General features: G+C 36.4%; 1 protein-coding gene across 2 annotated transcripts; it reads left to right on the top strand.

Moving 5' to 3' along the window:
- The first annotated feature begins 3,657 nt into the window (after positions 1-3,657).
- On the top strand, positions 3,658-20,792 carry LOC137958483 (protein transport protein SEC24 C-like). Of its 2 annotated transcripts, none has more exons than XM_068805533.1 (25): positions 3,658-3,810; positions 4,765-5,604; positions 7,053-7,286; positions 7,536-7,610; positions 7,725-7,823; positions 8,043-8,154; positions 9,113-9,240; positions 9,765-9,884; positions 10,379-10,459; positions 10,954-11,031; positions 11,120-11,212; positions 12,059-12,113; positions 12,647-12,723; positions 13,400-13,471; positions 16,586-16,669; positions 16,945-17,064; positions 17,147-17,215; positions 17,560-17,637; positions 17,776-17,914; positions 18,061-18,225; positions 18,815-18,951; positions 19,059-19,235; positions 19,387-19,475; positions 19,573-19,604; positions 20,229-20,792. In XM_068805533.1, the coding sequence occupies exons 2-25, from the start codon at positions 4,822-4,824 to the stop codon at positions 20,333-20,335; spliced, it is 3,204 nt and encodes a 1,067-aa protein (XP_068661634.1). In that variant the 5' UTR covers positions 3,658-3,810; positions 4,765-4,821; the 3' UTR covers positions 20,336-20,792. The 2 variants fall into 2 exon arrangements, with proteins under 2 accessions (XP_068661634.1, XP_068661635.1); XM_068805534.1 differs by lacking the exon at positions 3,658-3,810 and adding an exon at positions 3,962-4,321.
- Positions 20,793-20,831: the final 39 nt, after the last annotated feature.

Genomic DNA, 20,831 nt, shown 5'->3' with positions numbered 1-20,831 from the left:
TTAATAAATAAAACAATAATATATTTTCACACGTGTGAACTATGTGTGCGAGTTCGCTCGCTCTACAAAATGGGGCGTTGAGGAGGAAAAATAATTTTCCCCTAGACTTAGGTACGACAAGGGTGGTTGCCAGCATAGTAGACGACGACAACAGCGATGAGGAGGGTGGTTGTCGGTGACGACTTAGTGAAGTTCGAAAACAAAAGAGGGTGGTCGACAGTAGTTTTTTTTTTTTTTATAATATCGCTAGCGAAATTGTACGGTAGCGACAACAAACTATTTGGAGAGTTGGAGAAGGGGAAGATAAAAGTACCAGGTATGGGCGGTGGTAGTGGGCTGCGATGACCAAGGCAATTTTCGATAAGGATTTTCAGCGAAGACAAACTAGTTCTAATTAATCGATTAGGGGCTCTGATACCATGTAGAATATAAAAATGAAGAATAATATATTTTTTATTATCATTGATCAGGTGCACACTATTTATAAAATTACAACTGATACAGTAGATGATTAAAACTCTACAATTTGAGTTTGTCTCTAATTCAATCACTAATTATTTTTATCTTTTTTATTATCTCTATCATTCTATAGAACAAACTATTTTCAATTGGGGTGGACATCCCAATTGGCTACAAATTTGAGACATTTTTTTACTATGACTCCTTCATAATGTATTTTTATATAAGGTGGTGTTGTGTTGTCCTCATTCAAAACATCTCGCTTAATACTTGCGATAGGAGAGTAAGGGTTGCTAGTGATTAATCGATTAGGTTAAGAAAGTAAACAATAGACTTAAAGCACCAATATTATATTTAGATTAAAAATAATTCAAACTTTCAGTTATTTGCATTTAAGAAAGTATTATTTTTTAATTTTGTTAATAAAATAATAATAGTTGATTAATAAAATTTTAAAAGGTGAAGTAATAATATGCAATTGAAGTGGCAACTTTTAAAACGTAAAATATGCAATGAGTCGAAACATTGGGTTTTTTGTGTAGAATATAGGAATGAAGAATAATATTGTCGTGATTATTATTAATCAAGTGTATACTATTAATAAAATTACAGTATAGATAGTAGATGATTATAAATATACAATTTGAGTTTGTCTCTAATTTAATCACTACTTGTATTTATCTCTATCATTATCTTTATCATTATCATTATCTTTATCTTTATCTTTATCATGCTCCGCAAGATGGAGTTTCGGGAGGAGAGTCCAATCTTAATCTTCAAAAGAGGAAGCGTGTTCTCGAAAGTGGTTTGGAGAGAACAGTGGCACGGGAGGCGGTTGGGGCAGATGGAATCACATTGTCTGGTGGAAGGGCAATGGTTGGGGTGGACGGAATCGCATTGTCCGGAGGAAGAGTAGCAGTTAGAGAGAAGAGAATCACATTGTTAGGTGGAAGGGCAACGACTAGGGCTGACGAAATTGCATCATTCAGTTAAAAGGTAGAGGTTGGAGCGAACGAAATCGCATTGTCCGGATGAGAAAAAAAGGTTCTATAGTGAGGTTTTTTTTTAATAAATAAAATAATAATATATTTTCACACGTGTGAACTATGTTTGCGAGTTCGCTCGTTGTACGGAATGGGGCGTCAAGGAGGAAAAATAATTTTTTCCCTCGACTTAGGTACGACAAGGGTGGTTGCCAGCAGAGTGGACGACGGCGGTAGCGAGGAGGAGGAGGAGGTTGGTTGTTGGTGACGACTCAGGGAAGTTCGAAAACAAAGGAGGGTGGTCGACAATAGATTTTTTTTATTATTATAATATCGCTAGCGATATTGTATGGCGGTGACAACAAACTATTTGGAGAGACGGAGAAGGGAAAGATAAAAGTACCAAGTATGGGCGGTGGTAGTGAGCTGCGACGACCAAGGCTGTTTTCGATAAGGATTTCTAGCGACGACAAACTAGTTCTGATTAATCGATCGGGGGCTCTGATACCATGTATAATATAAAATGAAAAATAATATTTTTGTGATTATCGTTGATCAGGTGTACACTGTTTATAAAATTACAATTGATACAACAGATGATTACAACTCTACAATTTGAGTTTGTCTATAATTTAATCGCTAGTTATTTTTATCTTTGTCATTATCTCTATCATTCTATAGAATAATTTTTTTCTTCAATTGGGGTGGACATCCCAATTGGCTACAAATTTGAGACATTTTTTTTACTATAACTCCTCCATAATGTATTTTTATATAAGGTGGTGTTGTGTTGTCCTCATTCAAAACATCTAACCTAATACTTGCGATAGAAGAGTAAGGGTTGCTAGTTTATTTAAAGTTGATGAAGGGTCTCTAACACAAGTTTGAGACCACCGAAAGGAAATTTCATTTTGTTATCTTATATCTTGATCATTTTTTTATTTACCAAAAATATAATTCACTTTTTTTTTTTTTTTTTTTTTGGGGGGGGGGGGGGGGGGGGGGGGGAGGGAAGTTTCTTGTAATCGAGAATAAACTTTATGTATCTATTCTAATTATTTATCGACTTTTCTCAAACTAAATAAGTCTAAGTTAATGTTATGAGGGGTTTGGCCAGGTTTAAGATATTGTAATTTACCATTAATAAATTATAAAACTAATAAATAATTTTTCTATATCAAAATAAACGAAAACTTCCTTTATTTGATATTTGTATTACATAGGGGGTTTAAGGGGGCCACTACCTGCCTTCTTCCTTGTAGATACGAAATGAGAGGGGAAAGTGACAAACCCTCTCCCTTATTTCTAATTGCAATATAATCCCACTTGATGTGTGATTTATAATGATTGGACTAAGTCACCGATTTCATCGACCATAGAATCTTTGCATGGCTCGAATAGAGACCACTTGTAGTTAATTTTGTTTCAATTGGGCAGTAAAGTATGAATTTTTATAGCACTAATATATTTCATTTTTCTTTGTATTATTTATATATTCATTCATTCTCATATCAACTCAGGACAAAACAAGGGAGATAAATAGAAAAATACAAAGTTTTAGTAGTTTGACCAAATTATTCACTATAACCCACTTATAAATAGTTATAAAACCAGAATCATTTTACCATTTACCCACATATTATTTTATTAAATAAAATAATTACTTGTAAAATACATCAGCTACAAAACTTCTTGGAAGAGAATTTTATCACTTGGCACATTGGAGAGGATGATGACCTCACCGTTGATGGCATAAATGGAAGGGGCACTAGGGTTACAAAAGATTTAGTTGCTCTACGTATAATAAACTGGGTTGGGTGTATAAAAACTCGACTTAATATAACATCATTTTAGGAAAAAAAAGGAGTGCATCTAAGTTCATGTTCCCATTTTTTAAAATAAAATAAATTTAAATAAAAATTATTTTAATTTATAGTAATTTATTATTTTTCATGTATTCATGTTCATTTAAATTTGTATTTACATCAATGTTTAATAATAAAATAAAAATAATAGGTATGTGTTAAACCACTGGTTCGGGTTGCTCATTTACTCGGTGCCCAAATTTTCCCTGCAGAATATTTGTGTATGATAAGTATATAAAAATCAAAAGGGCAGTTTAGTCTTTTTATTTTGTTTAGAATATCACATTGGTAAATTTTGATCTTTTTTGTAAACAGAGACGTGAAACCCCCTTTTAACGAAAGGCTTCTCACAGCGTCTTCGTCCTGAACTCCCCCGAAAACAATCCTCGGCTTCTTAGCGTACTCAATTTCGGGTCAAATTCCGTCGCCACTATATCCTGTGAGAAGCTGAGCGTGGAGACATCTTTTAAGAACATAATTGCCCACTGTCCGTTTCACGAGGAGTAAGGAGTCCAACCTTTCCATCCTTCAATTTCGTTTACTCTCCTCTTCGTTGTTATCGACTTCTCTGGTTTTCGGATCTCCAATCGAGAAACTTGTTAGGGCATATGATTTGATCCCGTGATGTCTGATCTCTCTTTCTCTCCAGATTCTCGATGCTTTTGTGTTTGTTTTGTTTGAAAAAGATTTGGTTGATGTGAAGTAGTCATATCACTTGATCGAATCTTCCATATGTGATCACCATTTTGGTTTTAAGGACTCGATCTCGTTTCCTTGCAGCTATTTCTATTTGTTATTGTCTCTCTGTCTCTCTGTTTTCTCACCCGAGACGAAGTAAGCCCTGCAAAATCGTTTTTAAAACATGCTGTAGTTTTTCAGTTTACGTTTTTCTGATTTTCAGATCCCGTGTAATCTACTTGTGATGTTCTTTCGCCCTTTCAACAAATTCTCTGGGCGTGTCTGCTGGTTCGGAAAAAAATTGCTCCAGTTGTATTAGATTTGGCAGAGTATTTGGTGCGTCGTCTAATTTAAGGCTAAACTGTTAAAAGATTGACACCCTGTTTCTTGTCAGGGCAATATTTTGTTAAATTTGCCAAAATTTGGTGTAGATTTGAAATTGGCAGGAAGCATCAAGCATCCTAGTCGGAGATAAGGGACCTTACTCTGTCTTTGGTTGGCAGAAGTCATTTATGATTTTCAAATAGCATAAGCTGCTGTTAGTCATATCATAGTGTTCCAAAAATCATATTTTTAAGGAATTTGTTGGGTTTTTAACTTGGTTGCAAACTTCTTCTCTTATTTATTTCTTTTCAAGGTTAAGAATTACTTTATGTTTAATTGCTGACTGGGGGGCAATTATGTCGTTTAATCGATTCCTTGCGTTGAATTATTTCCATTGAAGAACTTCAATTAGTCTTGTTGGTTGCCCTGATACACTTTCTTCTAAAATTTTACAGAGAGCCAATAAGGTTTTGCTGAACGATCAAGGAATTTGTGTCTGGCTTTTTTTCACCATGGCATCTCCTGTACCCTCTAGGGTACCCAGACCTGGATATACCCCCCCTAACTTTAATCCTAATCCCCAGAGAACCCCTGATGTGTTAGCGGACAATATGCAGAACTTGCAGATTAATCGACCTCCAGGCCCACCACCTGCGATGCCTGGTGCTTCTGTTCCCCGTCCTCCACCCTTTAGCAGTCCTCCTTTTCCCTCCTCTGTCTCTTCTGCTCCTCCTCCACCAGGTTCCCTTCCCGGAGCTTCTTCACAAGTTCCTCGTCCAATTCCTCCACCGGCTGGTTTTATGCGCTCAGGGCCACCCCCACCTGGTCGTCCTCACATGAACCAACCACCAAATTTATTTACAGGGCGACCTGTGGGCTCCCAGACTTCCCCTATATATTCCAGACCGCCACCACCTGGGGCATTTCCAGCTCCAACTACAGTGACTGGTCCTGGTTCACAACTGCCAAGTGCTCGTGTTCCAATGAGTAATGGACTCCCTATGCTTGCCCAAGGGACATTGCCTGGCGGACCCCAGTTCCCTTCCTTTGGTAGTGCTCAGCCTCCACTAAGCGGCCCTCCGCCAAGCGGGCCTCCAATAAGTGCCCCACCTGTAGTGCCAACAGTTGGAACTTTTCAGGGTCAAAACTTACAACCATTTCCTGGAAGCCCAACAGCTGCTGCTCCTGCCGGTTTACCATCTCAATTGCCACTTCCATTTCCACCAGCTGGTCAAGGAGTACAACCACCTTTGGCTTCGCCCTATGGCTCCCAGATGTGGCAGATGCCTCGACCGGTAAGTTCATTTATGAATCTAGCATATGTTTCTATCATTGTTCAAAAGCAAAAGTCTCTTACCATTCAATTTGCTTGCAGCCCATTCAATTGTGTGTGCTGCTGTAATGTGTGTTTTATTTTTTTAACTATATTTTATTTTTTCCTTTGGATTGCTGCTTATTGTGAGGATGATCAACTAAAAGGCTGCACATCGTGTAATTAAGTAACCTCATGTGGAGGCACCAGGGCCCCCGGTCCCGCTTTAGTTCTTTTGCTGCAAGTCTGTTGTCTTCTTGCACTTCTGACATTTCTATCACAGAGCTTGTGATAGATCCTTGGCTTTTGGAAATGATTCCAGTATCTTAAATGTGTTGAGCATAAAATTTAATAGAAGATACTTTGCAGTAGTTACATGCTATGAATATGTATCTCCATTTGGTAAACGCAGCCTGTAGCGGCCACAGGTGGTAGTTGTCTTGGTGAGCTATACTCAGTTTAGTTTCTTATCCATGGTCATTTTTTTTATTATGCCTGATTTAATTTGGAATCCCATGGTCGAAATGTTTTACAGAATAAGAGGCTGCGAAATCAAGGGCCTTAGGTGGCTCAAATGGTGAATTGGTTGGTGCCGTCTGGTTCAAACTTTCTGTCTTTCATTTTCATCTTTCTTTCTGCCAAAAAATCTTTTCTGCTCATAGTAGGATTGCAAATGAAATGTTTATGATAACGCTGGGGCTCTGTCAATGTCGTTGTTTGTGAGAAGTGACTTTGTTTATAACCGACAGCCTTAAAATGTCACTGGTTGAAAGATTTAGGCCCCCGAAGAGGCGGACCCACCTAAAAATCAAAGGAGATGGAATTAGCTCTCAGTGAAGAGGCTTCCAGCCATGTAAACTGTTTATTGGTTGTCCCACTCTGTCCTGGTGCCATATGAGAAACCAAAGATGGGCATTTATCTCTAGGATTACATGGAATATTCTTAAACATCCTCAATAAATCAGTCAATCTTGTCCTTGGGTCAACAAGGTATGCTTTGAACAAATTACCACTTAAATCAGCAAGTCAGCATTTTCCAAAAAGACAAAGGCAAGTCATCAGTTTTAACCAATCCAAGTTGTTAGATGTTTTCTTTTACAAGAAACTAATGTAAATACATGATTTGTAAGTGCTAAGATTTATGCCCAATATGTCCACAAAAAAAAAAAAAAGATTTATACTCAGATATTCTTAAATATCACTAGTATATTAATAATGCTAATATTGGGTCAGCAAGGAACTGTTTGAACAAAAAACCTTTGAAGTCAGCAAGTCAGAAGATGGCATCCTGCATTACTTTTTATCTTCTAATTATTTCTTTTCTTTACTGTATTTCATTTTACTTTTCTAGTTGGTTGCCATATTTTAATCCTCATTTTTATTGTTCAAAAATAAATTCTATCTGAATATCTGGACTGTGATTGCTCTCAGGGTGCTCCCTTGGGACCAGGTGCTATGCAGCCACCCAGAATGTATGGAATGCCACCACATCCGCCAAATCAGTCCATGACCTCTGTACTGCCTGGAATGGCACATCCATCTGCACCTGGTGCTTCTGTAGGTGGCCCATCAAGAATTGATCCCAATCAAATTCCTCGCCCTTTCCCAAATTCTTCAGCCATCATATTTGAAACTCGTCAAAATAATCAAGCCTGCATTCCTCCGGTACCGTGTATAACACATTCATCTGTTTCCAAAGCTTTATGTTGTTTATATTTCAAAAAATAAAAAGAATCTTATGTGCTTTACGTTGAAGGCTTTCCTTATATACTTTTTCTTTTCCATTTTTTCTTAAACAATATCTTTTGCTTTCGTTGCCATCCCTTCAAATTTTATCCTTGCATATATAATGAGCTTTTCTATATCTCCTTGTGGTGTGGTGCTGAGCTGATATTTATATCTTTCTTACTGAAGCCTGCCACTAGTGATTACATAGTAAAGGATACTGGAAACTGCAGTCCACGTTATATGAGGTGTACTATCAGTCAGGTACTCTTCGCATACTTGGGACTTTGTCTCTCTTGCTTGCTTAGATATTTTTATGTATAAGAATAATCTACTGAATGTTCTTCTTGCTTTATTCAATTTTTTTTCTGTTTATAGATTCCATGCTCTGGGGATCTCCTGACGACATCTAGCATGCCATTGGCTCTAATGGTCCAGCCTTTGGCCTTGCCTCATCCATCCGAGGAGCCTATTCAAGTAATCCTCAAGTTACCACTACCTATATATATATATATGTATTTCAAAAATCAATCCTAAATTTTTATTTCTAAGTATTTTTGTCTCACACTAGTGGTTTTCAGTGATGAAGCACTAGTATGAGTCCCATATGTTGCATTCAAGGAGCCTATTAATTTCCAAGAAATTACATGTGGGTTTGATATGTTAATGAAGTATCTGCTAAATGTTCTTGTTTAGGTTGTTGATTTTGGAGAAAGTGGGCCTGTTCGATGCTCTCGTTGCAAAGGATATGTAAATCCCTTCATGAAATTCATTGATCAAGGAAGGCGTTTCATTTGTAACTTATGTGGTAAGACCAGTAACTCTTATGCCTTCATTTGGTTTTGCTAGATGTTGAGAACTTTGATTGTGATCGAAATATGCCCGATCAAACTATGCCCAATCAAAATATGCTTTTTGTCATATTTTTCTTGTTGCTCTGACTGTTTTCCATGCTATATAAATTGGAATGCTTTTTTTATCTTTGTAAAAAATGATGCTTTTCATTAAAGGGTCCAACAGCTGAACAAAATTTAGTGGCAGGAGGAAAGGGGTCCCTAACAATGAGGTATTGGAGGGACACCCCTTTTCTAGTGAGGGAGGCAACTAGTGAGGGAGTCAACTAAGGAGATGGCTGATCTCGGTACATGAAGCCAATTACTTGCATTATAAATTGGAATTTTTATTGATAATTTCACTTTTGAATTTTTTGAGTTTAAAACGTTTGCTTCATGTTGAGACTTTGTTCTCTTTAGTCAATCTTTATTGTTCAAGCCCATTTTTTGTCCTTTGTCAGTCTACTTGTTAGTTATGGAATGATTAAGGTACAATTTAATAGCTTTTATTTAGGTAATGGACCAGAGTTGGGGCTTGTCTAATGATTAACTCTTTTCCATATTGTATTCAAAATTGTTTGAGTTCTGCTGCTTCATTTTGAGACTGTATCCAAATCACATTAGATACGGATGAAGGATCCTACTCTTCAGTAGTGTTTTTTTTTTTTTTTTTTGATGAATACTCTTCAGTAGTTCTGTTTTTTGGTTTTCAAAACTTCATGCTTTAGAAGATTTTCTAACAAACTTGATCTGTTATGGGGGTTTTATGATTTGTTCATTGTAAAAAGAACTCAAAAACCTGAAGATAGGAGGTTCAAGTCTCAACCTCTTTAGCCTATTTGCAGTTATCTTTTAAATTTTGATTTTTCACTCTTCAATTTAGGGCTTCTGTAAAAGAGTTACTGTATGTTTTTTTTTTTTTTTTTTTTGCAGGATTCACTGATGAAACTCCTCGTGATTACATTTGCAATTTGGGACCGGATGGTCGGCGAAGAGATGCTGATGAGAGGCCTGAGCTGTGCAGAGGAACAGTTGAATTTGTGGCGACAAAGGAATATATGGTAACTTGAATAAGTTGGTACATTCTATTGAAATTAAAAAGCGACGTGCACTAATAAACTTTCTGTAGTTAATTGTTAGCTTGCTGTTAGTGTTATTTAAGCAGAGCATGTGTTCGTTTGTGTGTTTGTTTATGCATTTGTGTATGCACTGGGAGAGTGTGCCCGTGCGTTTTGCGTGTGTTATTAGGCTTTGATTTCTTTTTTTACTTATAGTAAAAAACTCAAATGAGTCTACTTTATTTCAATCGTACAGACTATTTCATAGAATATTGTCTGATTCGTTTTCAGCCTGTAGCTACCTGATATTCTTTGCCCTCTTCTTCTGTATAGTAAGAACTGAACTTCTCTAATTGCTCTCATTTCCACTTTGAGAATCATCTTTCTTGTGTCCGTTATACTATCTCATTTCCTTTTGGTTCTAGTTTATCTACTACTGTCAGTCAGCAAATGTTATTCACTGTAAGCAAGCTGCTTTTATTGCTTACTGTGTATAAATATGATGATAATCCCTTTTTTATTTACAGGTGCGTGATCCAATGCCTGCTGTCTACTTCTTTGTTATTGATGTTTCAATGAATGCAGTACAGACTGGTGCAACAGCAGTTTCATGCAGTGCAATCAGTCAAGCTATTGCAGATCTCCCTGTAAGTATGGTGACTACGACCCATGGCTTTTATTTTATTTTATTTATTTATTTATTTATTTGGTGATATAAACCATGGTTTGCTTTAATGCTACCAGAAATGCAAACAGCCTTTTTTGGTGGAAACTAGCATGATAATATTCCCATGGTGATTTTTTTTTAACCTGATTTACTTGTCAAGCATTGGTCCTTTTTTTTCTTAACCAAAACTGGAGTAACTAGTTAAGGCCCTTTTGATTGTATATATATGCCCCTTTTGTATGATTTAATCTGTCATCTCCTCAATGGTGGTGGTTCTACCAGTTTAAGCACTACAGACTGCTGTAATGATGTGGTAAATCCTTGTGTTCATGCTTAAGTTGCCTATTCTTGCTAGTGTGTGTAAAACTTGTGAATAGAAACTATCTTCTGTTCTTTCTATATCTGTATTCCTACTAGATGGATTCCATGGTGACACATAAAAAGCTTTATGGAACAAATGATATTGTGCCGCAGGAAGGTCCTCGAACAATGGTAGGCATTGCAACATTTGACTCAACCATTCACTTTTACAACTTGAAACGTGCATCACAGCAGGTAATTTTATCAGCTTTGTCTTAATGTTGAGAAGATATATCATTTTGAAGTGTTGACACATTTTGAAAAAAATATTGAAGTGTTCACACATTTAAAAAAAAAAAATTGAAGCGTTCACACATGTTGAAAACAATATATCCTGAGGAGTGAATTTTCAAAATAGGCATTTGACGTTTCATTCCTATCTATCTTCAAAATAATCTTCATTATGTGATCTTCGGAACTTCATGAAATGTACGTTTTTTAAATATGTGACATTAAAGACACTGTCATTATCAAAGCCTATCCAAACTATGCATTGGTGACATTGTGGTAGTTCATCTAAAGAGATGTTCCGAGGAGTGAATCTTATATGTGATAGTTTACTTTAATCATTTTTATGTTCTATTCTTTGAAGTGAATCTTATATGTGATAGTTTACTTTAATCATTTTTTATGCTCTATTCTTTGACCATGTTTTAGAGTTTCTCATGATTTTGACTTCTACTTGACAGCCACTGATGCTTATCGTTCCAGATGTGAATAATGTTTATACTCCTCTTCAAAGTGATATTGTTGTTCCACTGGCTGAGGTGAGTATTGCTAGCTCTTGGATTTTGACCTCAGTATGCCAATCGCTGTCAATAACTTCTGTCATCTCCTCTGATACTATGGTTTTAGTGTCGGGAAAATTTGGAGCAATTGCTGGAGAGTATTCCAAGCATGTTTCAGACTAACAGAGTTGCTGAGTCAGCCTTTGGTGCTGTCATCAAGGTAAAAATTTCTTGAAGGATGTCTGTTGTTTTATGAAATGTCCTTAGCATCCTAATTGTGAGTTTCTGTTGATATGGGATGCTGTAGAATATGTTTTATCAAGTATCCTATTGTCTTTAGATGGTGTGGTTGCTCTCAATTTTTTCAATGTTTAATTTTTTTGTGAATCATCCTAAAAGATAAAAAGAAACGCCATTCTTCTCATTTTTCTTTGGGAATTCATTGGTATTACTTCTAGACTAATTAGGAAATGTCTTCCACCTTTCAGTATCAGACAATGGACTGTAGGCACTGCATCATCCATGTCTCATAAATAACTAATTCCATAACATATTTGGCTAACTATCAGTTGTTGATTTGTCTATGTTATTGCAAGCCAAAAGGGTCGCTAAACTTTTAGTCATCATTGTCTAAGCCTAATCTTACTATGTTGGGTCAGAATCCCCAATTTATGTTCTATGATCTGACATAGTTTTATGATCTGTCTTACACATAGCTTACTCAAGTCTAAGACCCACATGATGCATTTATTTGAATTCTCTTGTTTTGTTGCCAGTGTATTGAGGGAGTTATTTGTGTTAGATTTTCAAGAAATTATGTTTGTGGATTGAGTGTTAGCTCAATGGCTTTTTGGAAGGTTTGTAGTGCAAAGTCTTGGGATCAAGTTCCATGTGGGTGTGCGTGTGTGTGTGTAATTAGTATTCATAAAAGAAAAAAAAACTTATGAATTTGTGAACAGAAAAGGAAGATGATAACATGGCATTCTGCATCATAACCTTTTCTTTTTACTAGATTATTCGGCTGAGTTTGACATACTATTTTGTTATCAAACCCCTCCTTTTTCAGGCTGCTTATTTGGCAATGAAACCCCTTGGAGGACGACTTCTTGTATTTCAATCAGGTGAGTTTTCTAATGTAAGGCAGCAGATTTTAGTTGATACTTCTCTCAAATCATATCTTCTGTATCAAGAGTTAGCTTCTTGCCTCTTTCAACCATTTGCTGGGCCCACAACATATTCAGTACTGGTGGTTCAACCTCACTATGCTATTGTATTAGTTTGATAAGAGGGGAAGAAAGGTTCTGGTATGGTACTTAATTTTTATCAATCATAGAAGCAGATAGTTTTCTTTCCTGTTTGCTTGAGATCAGATTCATTTGGTTGGAGGGTTGCTAACAGGCAACACCTTGTTGGTGGCTATATTGGCCCACTTGACTGATCTGTCTTATATTTTGCTTTTTCGGGTTTTTTATTTTTTATTTTTTAGAATTTGCATTGGGGTTTCCCTCCTCTTGTATTCTTTTTCACTTGGACTTGTCTCTTAATAAATTCTGGTTCTCTTTGTTATAAAAAAGCTTCATTTTTTTAGTACATGATATTTAATGCAAATGTTAAGGTATCTATTTTTTTATTCACTATATTCTTCTGGTTGCAGTCCTACCTTCAGTTGGAATTGGTGCCCTTTCTTCAAGGGAAGCTGAGGGCAGAGCAAATATCTCTGCTGGGGAGAAGGTATTGTTTCTTTAGGATGGTGTTTGCCTAGAAGAGCTAATTAATTTAAAGTGTCTCTAAATCAAACCAAACCCAGGAATGAAAAGCTAATAACAAACTGGAAGATCTAAATCTACTAGGTGGTTCTGTAACGGACTACTATTTTCTTTTCTTTTCTTTATGAAGGGATGAATAGTTCATTAAAAAGAAGAAAGGAGAGAGAGAGAGAGAGAGAGAGAGAGAGAGAGAGAGAGAGAGAGAGAGAGAGAGGGCACCGGTCGGGTCGGGTTTCCTAGAACCTAACTCCGAACCCTAATTGTCAAACCCGACCTGATCACTGTCCCCATCCTGTTTCGGTAAACCCAACTTAAAACCGACCCATCATTGTCCCCATTAACCCGACCTATTCCAACCCCGTTTTATACCCCTGTCTCGTCCGCAGGTCGGGTTTGGGAAATCCTGTCTCCGACCTGAAATCCAATGGATTTTTCCCCTTCCCTGTTCCCGATCCTCGGAGTGAAACCAGAAACCCAAACCCAGGGTTTTCAGATCGGGTTGGGTCAGGTTCCTTGTAAAACCCGACCCGATGCCTACCCTTGGGAAGGGGGGGGGGTGGGAGTGTGTAAATCACTTAATGATGTATAAATTTATTTCTTTTATGGTACTTTAATAAAGATTTTGTGTTTTTGTCTTCTAGGAAGTCCATAAATTGCTCCAACCTGCAGACAAGACTCTGAAGACAATGGCAGTAGAACTTGCAGAATACCAGGTGAATTTCTTTGGGCAACATGTCCCTGATAGCTTGTTTGACATACTCGAGTGTGTACATGAAATGTAATAATATTCTTGTCTAAAATGAGAACAGTACTAATACTGTTTTTTTTTCTTTTTAATGATGGGTAAATTTTTATTAAATCCAGAAAAGCAAACAGTGAGACAAGCTAAATCGTCAGAAATAGTAGGAGCCACAATGTCAAATGGAGGATGTTATTTATTGAATTATTCAACTATTGGCACAAGCCATTTATAGATGATTAACCTTACCTCTTTCTAGATATGCCTAACTTGAAGAATAGATTAGTGCAAATATGTTTAACATATTTATTGATGCTGGCCACGATTGATGGACGGTTCTGATCATGCAAACTTGATTTTGCCACCTTATGTTAAAGTTGGGTCCAAGCCCATCCTAAAATGATTAGCTAAGTGATAAAGCATCTTTTCCAACTAATAAATCCAAGATCTTTTTACTCATTTATCTATGCTGGACTATTTTTAATACTCTCCCTCACATTTGGTCCATCTTTGTGGCACCAAAGGTGTGGATAATTAGGGCTGATGCCGACGTATGAGCTCCTACATTGATACAATGTAAAAATTGGGTTCAAGACCAATTCCAAACTAACTAACCAAGTTAGGAAACCTTTTTCCAACTAATAAATCCAACCAAAATCTTACAATTCATTTATCTATGTGGGATTCTTCTTTAATAGCCTCAATCAAGAGGAAGTCAAACTTTGTGTTTATATTGTTAATACAATATAGATAGTGGAGGGATCAGTGATAACTTTGTCCATTGAATTCATGCTGGATGGTGAGTGGAAAAGTGCATAAGAAGTCTGATGGACAACTACCTGTAAGTTCAGGATTGCACTAGGATGCTATGCATTTGTGAACTCTGTTGTCAATTTTTTTGAAGGTACAACAATGTCAATATGATGATGAAAGAGGAAAACTAAAGAAAATTTGTTGGAGGCAACTCAAGTGGTGTAAGACCGCAAAAAGGATTCAATCTATGATGGATGACTATTTGGGCATTTTTTCAAATTAAGGACATGGGATGAGGCGGCTGTCATCAATTGGGCATTGTGGAAAAATCCCCCTTGGGTGATTCATGGTTTATCTGAATGAGATAGAGGATCTTAGCTGGGTTTCTTTGATCTGTTGGATGCATGTCACTAAGAAGAAGAAATAGACTCTCAGATTCCTTGGCTAAGAGTGGGGCCTCTTGGCAACTTTTTGTTGTGGGGAGTGCACTTCCAATTGATTAGTCTTCTCTTTTTGTTTTGTTTGTTTTTCAGATGTTTGTATTTTTCTTAATTATACTTTGCCTTCTGTCTGTATCTTTTTCCTCTGGGCGATTTTCTTAATAAAACCCCTTTCTCAGCATTATAAAATACAGATTACTTTTTTTGAACAAATTTATATCTTTAATATGACCAATAGGTTTTGGTTTGAAAAGGATTTTCAAATAAGAGTTTGGGGGAAAGTATGAAATATTTTATAACTTCTGGATCTGTTCCTTCATGTTAACCCTTTAAGCACAAAGTACAAGGCAACCCAAACTATTCTTAGGACCTCCTAACCTAAATTAGGAAACCTTAAAAAAACAGAGATTAGTATGGAATGAAACAGAATTGTCAAATATGAAATTCTTATGAAAGACACAACTTCTAAACACAAAAAGAGTATTAGTTGTCAAACTTCAAGGATTGCAAAATAGGAATGCTACCGTAACTGTGTAGATCTTGGCATAAAATGTAGATCTTGGCATAAAATAAACCTAGAGTCAGCATGTAAGTGAAAGTCTTCTCAATCTGTTCTTCTTCCATAGGCTAGATCATGTTGTTTTGACCTAGAGTCACCATCTGTGGCTACATCATAATTGTAATAGTTGTCATCCTCATATTAGAGACAAAGGTGGTGGCTGGGAGTGGTGCAGTAGGAGTATAATAGGAAGGAGCATTTGGGTGTTGAATTCTACTGCTCCTGTGGTTATGGTGGTGATTTGTGCAGTTGTCTTTCTGTCTAGGTTTCTTTAACTAATTTTAGTGTGCCTATAAGATGGTATCAATTGTTTCATGGACACATCACTAGTCCATGTAATATGCATAAAGTTTATGTACACAACAGAGTGATACCTACTCAAGTATGAGATTTTTAGTGTGAGAAGTTGGGCTCAAGTCTTACTGGGGGTGAAGGGGGATATGCACATCTGCATCCAACATTCAAAAAAAAAAAAAGTTATCAATCAGAGTAACGTAAAAGAATGTAGGAAAAAGGGCCTGGACTTGAGGTCTTTGGTTTAACTCTCCTGCATGATAGGATCTTGTTTTTGTCTTTCGGTGGGGGATTTGGTGGAGGGGATTGAAACATTTTATTATATAAAGTATGAATGAAAGTTTGTGCAACATTCTTGTTTTTTTATAGCTGACCCAGATCTTGCCAATTTCACCAGGACTATTAGTTTGCCTACTAATCGTTGAGGAAACTACTAGATTGAGTCAACTCTTAAAACATGTCCACTGTCCAGTCAACTAAAATATATTATTTCTACAAGCTTACAGGCAAGTCCATTTTTCTAGAGCTATGTGTAGTTGATGCACCTCACTGTGTTCTTTTGGATATCTGAATTCATCATCAGCTTTCTTAAAGCTAATACTGAACTTGTTTTTTTAATTTCGTATGACAATTTCAATGAAAAGGATGTTCATATTGCAATCAGGAGCCTATTTTCTGGCTTCTTCATTTTCTTGACTTGATTTTTGTTGGGCTTCTGGATGGTGTAGAAAAGGTTCGATAGAGCCAGAAATTATTGTTGGTAATGATGAAAATCTAGAAAACTTCTAATGGTTGAATGGTAAGAAAGAAAAAATGCTCTGCTGTTCTTATTATTGTAAAGTGATACAATTTTTCAAGCATTGCCTCTGATACAAGACATGTATGTGAGTTGATGCTTAATGCTCTAGTAGCTTATAGATGTAAGCACATGGCTCTATTGAGCCTTAGGCCATCTTGATTAGAGGTTTTAATCAAGAGGGTTCTCAGTTCTTTCCCTCTCTCTCCCTCTCTCTCATATTTTTGTAATATCTTTGTTCAACAGGTCTGTGTGGATCTTTTCATTACTACCCAGAATTATGTGGACATAGCATCTCTTTCAGTGGTTCCAAGAACTACAGGAGGCCAGGTATATTTGAAATCTCCTATTTCATTTTACTCTTTAGTTTTTGTCCTCCCCAGGGTCCTATGTATATTTTTCTTGATTAAGCGGTTCTCTTCCTTTTTTTCTTTAAAAACGAAAAAAAGGTGGACTGGAACTGTGATGCATGATGCACAGATGAGTTGCTATTTTCAAGTGATGGAAGTTGATAAGTGAAAAGTCTAAATTATTTGAAATGATTGCATGCATCTGTCCATTTGTATTTGAAGATGCAAACTGCTTATTATCACAACTTGTTCCAGATATATTACTACTACCCATTTTCGGCCATTTGTGACTCTGCAAAACTCCACAATGATTTAAGATGGAATCTTACAAGACCCCAAGGTTTAGAGGCAGTAATGCGTGTAAGATGCAGTCAGGTTAGTTCCATTTGGGTCCTAACTGATTTTAGCTTCTGTATCAGTTTGTTTTGTGCTCCTAATGTGGCTTCTTGTCATCTAGGGTCTACAAGTTCAAGAATATTCAGGAAACTTCTGCAAACGCATTCCTACTGATGTTGATCTTCCTGGGGTTAGTATGACTCCTATTAGTTTAAAAGTTGCTGTCTTGTGCATGTTAAGTCATTTTTAGTTTGATCTAAATGCATCGAGTGAGCCCACTATTCTGCATCTAACCTACTTGTTCTGGATTTATAATTGATATTTTGTTAGGTTATTAAAATATTTTTTTAACAAATTGAATGTCTCTTATTCTTTCTGTGATATTTTCAATCTTGTGATTTTCTTTTACCTGTGGTTTAATTAATATATGATGTCTGAAATTGATATCCTTGATGTGCTACATGTCAATTATTTTGAGAACTTTTATTATATGCAATTGAAGCACATTACAGCTATTACTTTTGATCTATGCAGATTGACTGTGACAAGACCATAATGGTGACTTTTAAACATGATGACAAATTTCAAGAGGGGTCTGAATGTTCTTTTCAGGTTTGAGTCTAAATTGTACTGTAGCACATTCTTTTCTCTTTTGATTATGTTAATCTGTTAACCATAGTTAAATCATTCAAGTAATTGTCATTTTATCAAGTATTTGCATATTATATGACTTGACTATTGACCGTGCAGTGTGCTCTTTTATACACAACCATCTATGGGCAAAGAAGGATTCGTGTTCATACTCTTTCTCTACCATGCACAACTGTACTAAGCAATTTATTCCGTGCTGCTGATTTGGATGCTCAGTTTTCTTGTATACTGAAGCAGGGTATTTTTTTTTTTCTTTCCGTTGAGGCATCTTAACTAGAATAGTCCTATCTGTTAAGGTTCAACTACAGTGTACATGCTCAATTGGAAAGAGTTGCATGTTTTATGATGTTCTAATTGTTGTTTACCTGTTTGTGCCATATGTAGCTTCAAATGAAATTCCAACCACTCCGCTGGCTCAAATCAAGGAACAAGTGATAAACCTTTGCATCAACATACTGCATGCTTATCGCAAATACTGTGCAACTGTCTCATCCTCTGGACAACTAATTCTTCCCGAGGCACTTAAGTTTCTCCCACTATATACTTTAGGTATATCTCTCGACTACAAATTTCTTCAACTTGGAGTTAATATCATACTGTTCTTTTTCATGAGTTGTAACATGTCATGTTGGACAGAAAGTAATGCGTCTGAAGTGCTTTTGTCTTATATCAAATTTAAGAGCACATTATATTTGAACAATGCCTGCTACTGGTGTGATTCTCAATTTTAGGCAATCATAAATATTGTTTATTAAGAATTTAGTTCAGTTTTGTTACAAGATCATCTATATTTACACAAAGACTGGTAGTCACAGTTGGTCACAGGACTGTCAGTTTGCTTCTTCATGTGTTTCTTTGGATCCTGGCCATCAGTTTCCATGTGTTGGAGGTTTTGTTTTCTAAGGTGTTTTACCTGGTAGCCGAACTGTTGTTGTCTGCTCTTTGGCACGAAACAATTTCACTATGAGGGGCTGAGCAGAAAGTGTCATCTTTACACTGGTTTCTTTGGTTCGAGTGGATATAACTTGGTGCCTTTTTTCCTTGGTTTATGATGCATCCTGCTTTTCGAACTCTTTACAATGAAAATAAATAATTTGAGATTTAACTAGCTATCTTTTGGTCAATTTTGCCTTGTTAGCGTTGGTTAAAAGTATATGGCAAGGGCGAATAGACGATCGCTCCTACTGGGTGAGCCATGTTGGTTCACTTTCGACTATGTTAGCAGTTCCTTTGGTGTACCCAAGGATGATTGCCGTGCACAGCCTTCTTTCAAAGGCAAGATTGCAACTTTTACATTCAATTCAAATTGTTATAAATTTTTCCTATATATTAATGGATGAGATACAAAGTGGTGGTCTTGAACTTCAATTAACCTTGGGCAGGAAGTTGATGCATCTTTTCCCCCTACAATTCCACTGTCTAGTGAACATGTAGCTGACGACGGGGTGTATCTCTTGGAAAATGGAGAAAATTGTTTAATTTATGTTGGGAACATGGTGAATTCAGATATTTTACAGCAATTATTTGGAGTTCCATCAGTTGATGAAATTCCTTTGCAGGTATACTGCCATATAAAAGAAAGTATTATTTTTTCCTCTTTTGTTTTGTTCTGAAAAATATATGAGAGTATTATTAAGTTCTGGAGATCCTTTCTTCAATTTAAGTCTTTGGCTTACCATTTTTCGTGTTTCATTTTTGGCCTTTCATCAGTTTGTGCTGAGGCAATTTGAGAATGCTTTATCAAAGAAACTAAATGAAGTTGTGAATGAGATAAGGCGCCAGAGATCTTCCTATCTCCGGTATGTTCGGATGGTCCTTTAGCAGCCATTTAATTAGCTTTTTTTACAATAGTTGATTATCTTCATTAACATCGGTAATCTCATTTTGCATGAGCAGTTTACGGTTGTGTAAGAAGGGAGATTCATCAGGTCAGTTTGACAGCAGATTTGGTTTGTTTATGTATTCATAGTCGACTCTCTTTGGAAACAGAAAATGATGTGCCCAAGTTGCTTGAGTTATTTTAAGTAGGAAGGGTTCATTTCTATTTGACAAGTCTCTAATTAGGAATTATCTCATTCTATTTTCTCATTCCGTATGTTTCTTCCTCTTATTGTAAATTGAGGTTTTTGTTTTAGGATTTATGAGTTTTTCTTTCCTGCTTCATAGCTGAATGTTTACGTTTATAATAATGTTTTTAACATTAAGGCTTCACACTCATTGCAGTCATTACATTGAGGCATGTGCCAACAGGCCCTTGTCCTTTGGAAATTAACTAACTTTTTTAAATAGGTCATTTTTTTGTGTATTTATGGGCTGTGATGGTCCCTTACATATTAATTTTGTGGAGTCGGGTATTTGGCTGCATTTTTCCCATTTAGGTTTGGGAAAAAGAGGCGAGGCACCACATAGGTTCACGAATAGTGTCACAACTAGAGTTAAATTTTCTGGTTTTAAGTAGTTTCTGAATGATGGTAATAGATTTCTTTCTGACTGTGTTTGCCACATAGACATGTTGAACTGACTCCCCAAATATGCGTGCCTCTGTCACACAGGGATGTTATTTTATTCTTACATGGTTGAAGACAAGGGCCCCGGAAGTCTCTCTTATGTCGAGTTCCTTGTACATATCCATCGGCAAATCCAAACTAAGATGGCATAAGTTTGGTCTTCCTCTGTCAGAATTATGTTTCACTCTTTAGGCTCAGAATTTTACAGATTTGAATATTGAAGTAGAAGAGCAGATACAGAAAAGCAACGATCTGTTGTTAGATGTTTGTGCTGCTTTCTCTAGTACAACCAGCCAGTTTCATATATGATTGGGGTTTACTGCATATTTTACTTGAGAGTTTTCTATTATTATTGTAGGACAACTTTTATTCAGCAGATACGTTATTAGTAATGTCAAATTTTCTTTCCTTTTTCTTGAATGCTTATTATTTTTCCCTTCTTGATTCTACAAGTTATCCTTGTAGCTTTTGTAAACTGAGAACTGTAAGATAGAGGAGAGAAACAAGATTCAGATGAGTAGCAATTGACGGTTTTTGTAAACTTGTTCATGATATCGAACTAAGAATGTGTCTTATGACCCGTTTTCCGTGGCTCCCAATCTCGGCAAGCAGCTGTTGGCACCATTTTCAACAGTATAACCAAGTATG

The sequence above is a fragment of the Aristolochia californica genome, unplaced genomic scaffold (assembly GCF_029961685.1).
Source record: "Aristolochia californica isolate CCGP_79_NKW_82.1479 unplaced genomic scaffold, dmAriCali1.0.hap1 SCAF_3, whole genome shotgun sequence".
NCBI classification, from domain to species: Eukaryota; Viridiplantae; Streptophyta; class Magnoliopsida; order Piperales; family Aristolochiaceae; genus Aristolochia; species Aristolochia californica.
The sequence above is the reverse complement of the archived record's forward strand: the minus strand, read 5'-3'. Positions and strand labels throughout refer to the sequence as shown.

Coding starts and splice junctions, on each gene's coding strand:
- LOC137958483 (XM_068805533.1), top strand. CDS start 4,822: ATGGCATCTCCTGTACCCTCTAGGGTACCCAGACCTGGATATACCCCC. Junction 10,460..10,953: donor TGAAACGTGCATCACAGCAG/GTAATTTTATCA, acceptor TCTACTTGACAG/CCACTGATGCTTATCGTTCC. Junction 19,476..19,572: donor CAGAGATCTTCCTATCTCCG/GTATGTTCGGAT, acceptor TTGCATGAGCAG/TTTACGGTTGTGTAAGAAGG.